Genomic DNA, 5,994 nt, shown 5'->3' with positions numbered 1-5,994 from the left:
GAGACATTCTTGGTAATGATGAGATATTCCATATTATTCTCATCTATTGTCTTAATATGAAATTTATTTCTGCGGATATCTTTAAATCTCAACAAGTTCCTCTTGGACTTAGAGAAGAACATTGCATTCTCAATGATAATTATTGTTCCCATAGGAAGAGTTATAGTAGCTCTTTCAGAGCCTTCAATTAGATTACTACTACCAGAAATTGTAGTAATATCTGCCTTACACATACTTAAATGAGAGAAATATTTCTTCTCTTTGAATATTGTATTTGTCGTACATGAATTAATTCAGCAAATATTTTTATAATTGAATTTTGATCCAAATTTGCTTTGAAAGATATCCATATTTGCTTCCCATAGTTTGACATACAAAAGAAGTATATGAATAAATATTAGTATTTTTAGAGAAAAATAGAAAAGAAATAAAGTTAAACCAATAATTCAATAGTCGCCTTTAATGCATTTTCTGGCAAATTCTAATTATTATACAAATAATTACGCAAAAAAAAATACAAGTACACATATGACTAATACAACTACAACAAATTTATTTACATGTATAAATTATTTTCATTTTCCTACACATTGTATGAAAAATAATTGAACCGTGTAAGAAAAGAACATACTCATAAAAAAAATTGAGGGTGAAGTAACAAAAGTTGTTCTAGGGTGCTTGTAAACCTTTTCTTAAAGAGAATTAAAGCAATGTATAGGAAAGTTAAAATCGTTAAAAGATCACTGAGACTAGAATACTAATTAATAGGATATTACTCCTTGTTTGTGAAATTTATAAAATTTCGAAAATAAAAATATTCTTAAGAACTACATAAGAAGAATTATAAAGTGCAATAAAAATTACGAGATGTTTATTCATTACATACTACAAATAGGAAAGTATAAAAATTAAATTGCTCAATCATCTCTAACCACAGATCCATCACCGATCAAGTGGTTTATTTTTTCATCAGGGTGCTCAAAAAAATCTGCCACATCTAAGTGGGTGATGTCAAATTCATTGTCATAGACAAGATTGGCTTCAGAGCCTTTATTCTTCAGAGATGCTTGATAAAGCTCAACCAAATATTTTGGTATGCGACAAATTTTTGCCCAATGCCCTTTTCTACCGCAACGATAGCATTTAGTTTCTGAACCCTTTGCGTTTCGCTTCTCATCTTTACCTTTCCATTTTTGGAAGTTATTTTTCGGTGGAGGATGATTAACACCAGAAAAATTTCTTCCTTGGATAATGCCACGACCACGAATATGGCCACGACCTTTTCCACGATTAGCATAATGGGAATACACCTCATCCTCTTTAGGCAATGGTGTAGACCCAATGGGTCGATTTTCGTGATTTCTCATAAGCAATTCATTGTTTTGTTCAGCCACAAGTAGAAGAGAAATCAACTGAGAGTACTTTGTGAAGCCTTTCTCTCGGTACTGCTGTTGTAAGACCATATTGGAGGCATGAAATATTGTAAACGTTTTTTCAAGAATATCATAGTCACTGATATTATCTCTACAGAGTTTCAATTTGGAAGTAATTCTAAACATAGCAGAATTATATTCAGAAACAGACTTAAAGTCTTGGAGCCTAAGATGAGCCCAATCATATCGTGCTTGTGGAAGAGTGACCAACTTTAAGTTGTCATATCTTTCCTTTAAACCATTCCACAAAACAAATGGATCTTTCACTGTGAGATATTCAATTTTCAACCCTTCATCAAGGTGATGGCGCAAGAAAATCAAGGCCTTAGCACAGTCTTGTGTAGATGCTTTATCTTTTATTTTTAATGGCGTCTCCAAGACCCATTGCATCTAAATGAATTTGAGCATCCAATACCCATGTCATATAGTTCTTGCCCGAAATTTCAAGGGCATCGAACTTTCTTTTCATAATATCGGACATTTAAAAAAAATACAAATTTGAGAAAAATTATACCTTAATTTTCTCAAAGATCTTCTTGAGATGGTAGAGCCTCGTGCTGATAACGTGTTATAAAATATTACCCAAAAAAACAATATAGAACAAGTAAAAACAAACTAAGAGATATAGAGAGAAAGAGAGGAAGAGAGATTCTTATTTCTTCTTCAATTGTGTGTATTTTTTTATCTATTACAAGGCCTTTATATAGGCATAAAAGTGAAGAAAATATGTCATGGAATATGTCATTGAACATACAAAATATGTCATTGAATACGTCATTAAATATTTGAGATGAAGATCATAAAAGAAGAGTAGACATCCAACATAATGTGATATTTATCATAACATATACTCTTTTATTGATAGCAAAAGGATATACTTTTTCCTATTTGTGTTAGCTCTAGGAAGAAGACATTATAAATAAATTATTTAGGCTTCTCCTCTCTTTCCGTTTCTTCGTGAAAGTGTTGGGCACATGCCCATGTTGTCCAGCCAAAGGCTCAATGGCCTAATCCTATTCTCTTTTGGTTTCCATTCCTATTTGAAATTGGATTTGGTTTATTCCTATTTTGAGTGGGTTTTGGCTTTAAGAGAAAGCACCACTCATGAGCTATAAATAGGACAACCTTGGAGAATTATTCTATGCTCATTGATACAAGTCTTTGAAAGACTTAAGCACATAAGAGAGGCTTTTGAGAGAACTTTCATCAAGAGAGAAGAGAGAATAAAAGTATTTTTTTTGCTGCAGATTTTTATTCCGACCAGCCAACTTCATATCACGTTTACCGATTCGTTAACCGTTGGATCGGGTTGAAATTTTGACTGAGTGTTCGTAACATATTGATCTTAGATTTGAACGGTGGAGATGGATTGTAACAGTGAATTTCTCTAAGAACGTATTCAGTATCTCCCGGTCCTAGACATATTGCCCGTGGGCCATCAAACATTATCCTAAACAAGGTCCCATCATCGGACAAACAAAACTGGGTTGCCTTTGTACGGAGGGCCCTCGATTCTTTTGGATCCGAAGGTAGCTTTCTAATTTTCAAATATTCTACATATTTATTTCTCCAATCCCAAGTCAGGCTTGTAGAGTTTATCTCAGTATGACCTTCTTCTAGGGGTGTCAATGGTTTGGTTTGGACGGTTATTTTCTAAAATTTATACCATACCATTTTTCGATTATTCTATTATGTATAACCAAAATTAGACTTTTCGAAACCGTCCCAATCATGTCAGTTTCTCTTCGGTATCGGTACGGTTCGGTTAATTTTCGGTATTTTTTTAAATATCATGTAAAATTCACCAGTAGAAGTAGAATGCAATAACATACGTTCTTTTATAGGATTTAGCAAAACTCTCTAGACATTTTTACTGTTTAAAGGGTGAGGAATTAAAAAAAAGATGGCTAGAGTATAGATCCATCAGCTATTCTACAACAACGTAAAAGAAATCAAACAAAGGCAAAGAAAATATAAATCACACGAGTTGAAAGATATACTAAGATGGGACTCAATAATAAAGTCTATAGAAGATAAAATATTCAAAAAGATATATCTCAATTATATGAAAGGAAACATATTCTATATATTGTAGTTTGTTCCTCATAATCGCTAGAATACTTTATGCCTTGCTAATAAAGATACTTGAAATAACTTAGTTTAAGTGGATGTAGCATAATAGGTTTTAGAAATTAGTATTTTGAGTTTAGTTACTTGTTGACTTGTAATAGTTTTCATAATTCCAAGGCCCAAAGAAAATTTAATGCATTATTATTTTTAAACTTACCAAATAAATATATTTTCTACATGTAAAATTTATTCAGTATGGTTTGGTATTTTTCAGTTTATTTTTATAAAATAAAAAACCTACCCTAATTATCGGTGTGGTTATAGATTTATATAAAAACCTACGGTTTCTTAAAAAGAAACCTAAAAATTGGTTCGGTACGGTACGGTTTGGTCGGTTTAGTCAGTTTTTGAATATCCATTGACACCTCTACCTTCTTCCACCACCGATCTCATGAGTTGTACTACTGCCACCAAATTAATCTCATTGTCTTCGACTGACGACCCTAAGTTAACAAGGGTTTTGATCTTGGGGTACGTGTTGTAAGGTCCACTCCTTGAACCGATGTAATGCTACCGGCAACTTATTCAGGTATCTCTGTGTTCGCTCTTCTCTGACCTCGAATGTTCCATAATCACACGTAGCTTCAGTCACCTCCGTCCCTAAGCTTTTGGCTAGTTCGAGACCTGCAATCATGGCATCATATTCGACCTCGTTGTAAGTCAATTTTATAGTCCTGATAGATTGTCTAGCTACACTGCCTGTTGGCTGTTTCAAAATGATACCGAGTCCGGATCCTTTCGCTTTCGAGGCACTATCCGTAAAGAGGGTTCAGATTCCCGAGGACGCCCTTGAGTTTACCAACAACTCTCGTTCAACCTCGGGTATTAGGGCCGTTGTAAAGTTGGCCAGGAAATCTGTCATAATTTGAGATTTGATGGTTGTCTAGGGTCGATATTCAATATCGTTCCCACTGATTTAAATGGCCCATTGGGCCAATCATTCTGAGATCTCGGGCTTGTGCATAATATTTCGCAACGGGTAAGTTGTTACAACGCATATGGGGTGATACTAAAAATAAGATTTTAGTTTCCTAGGGGCGCTTAGCAAAGCGAGCGCCAGTTTTTCTAGGTGAGAGTACCTAGTCTCGGCCTCTCCTAGGGTCCTGCTAATATAATAAATTGGAAATTACGTACCTTGTTCTTCAAGAACCAGGACTCCACTTACGGATATTTCCGGTACTGCCAAGTACAAGTACAACTATGGGTCTGCTTTTGATGTATAAAGTAATGATGGACTAGATAAATATCGTTTGAGCTCCTCTAAGGCCCGTTAACACTCCAGGTCCATGAAAAGTTGTTCTTCTTTTTAGCAGCGAGAACAATCGGTGACTCATATCTGATGACCTCGAGATGAATCGCCCTAGAGCGACTATACGTCTGGTTAATCTTTGCATGACCTTCATATTGTCTATGACTGAGATATCTTCGATGGCTTTGATTTTTTGGGGTTGACCTCGATTCTATGGTTGGATACCATGAACCCAAGGAATTTACTTGATCTGACTCCGAACGCACATTTCTCCGGGTTCAGCTTCATATTGTATTTCTTCATAATGCTGAACGTTTCCTGGAAATTTTTTAAATGGTCCTCTGCTCGTAGGGACTTAACCAACATGTCATAAATATAAACCTCCATCAATTTTCCTATTTGTTTCTCAAAACATCTGGTTTACTAGGCGTTGATTAACGGCACCGGCATGTTTTAGTCCGAATGACATCACGTTATAGCAGTGCGTGTCGTACGTGGTAATGAAGGAGGTTTTCTCCTGATCATCTGGGTTCATTCGTATTTGGTTGTACCCGGAATAGGCATCGAGAAAATGGAGGATCCCATGGCCGGCCATGGCATTGATCATGCGATCGATATTAGGCAGAGTGAATGAGTCCTTCTGACAGGCCCTGTTCAAATCCTTATAGTCTACACACATTCTTAGTTTGTTCCCATTTTGGGGACTATAACTACGTTTGCTAACCAATCCTGGCATTTAACCTCCCGAATGGACCTTATTTTAAGGAGCTTAGATACCTCGTCCTTGATGAAAACGTGTTTGACCTCAGACTATGGTCTCATTTTCTTCTTGATCGGATGGATTTTTGGGTCCAGGCTAAGCTTGTGGGCGATAAATTCCAGGGGAATCCTTGTCATGTCAAGATGGGAACAAGTGAAACAATCCATGTTAGCTTTAAGAAATTGAATGAGTTTTTTCCTAAACTCGGGAGTTAACTCCGTGCGCAGGTATACCTTCCGATCAGGCAGATGTTCGATCAATATGACCTGTTCCAGCTCTTCGACCATTGATTTAGTAGTGTTAGAATCATCAAGGACTATAAAGGATCGAGGAACCCCATAATCATCATCTTCGTTAGTCCCCTACTTGTCTAGTTTGGTCGAGGCCGGCATCAGTGATTGCTATTTGGCTTCCTGTTTTGC

General features: G+C 35.9%; 1 protein-coding gene across 1 annotated transcript; it reads right to left on the bottom strand.

Annotated features, from left to right (window-relative positions):
• Nucleotides 1–917: 917 nt before the first annotated feature.
• LOC138882678 (uncharacterized) lies at nt 918–1,823 on the bottom strand. Its single transcript, XM_070163289.1, has one exon. The coding sequence runs from the start codon at nt 1,821–1,823 to the stop codon at nt 918–920; it is 906 nt and encodes a 301-aa protein (XP_070019390.1).
• Nucleotides 1,824–5,994: the final 4,171 nt, after the last annotated feature.

The sequence above is a fragment of the Nicotiana sylvestris genome, chromosome 12, assembly GCF_000393655.2.
Source record: "Nicotiana sylvestris chromosome 12, ASM39365v2, whole genome shotgun sequence".
NCBI classification, from domain to species: domain Eukaryota; kingdom Viridiplantae; phylum Streptophyta; class Magnoliopsida; order Solanales; family Solanaceae; genus Nicotiana; species Nicotiana sylvestris.
The sequence above is the reverse complement of the archived record's forward strand: the minus strand, read 5'-3'. Positions and strand labels throughout refer to the sequence as shown.

Excerpts from the sequence above, each read along its gene's own strand:
- LOC138882678 (XM_070163289.1), bottom strand. The coding sequence starts at position 1,823 with ATGCAATGGGTCTTGGAGACGCCATTAAAAATAAAAGATAAAGCATCT.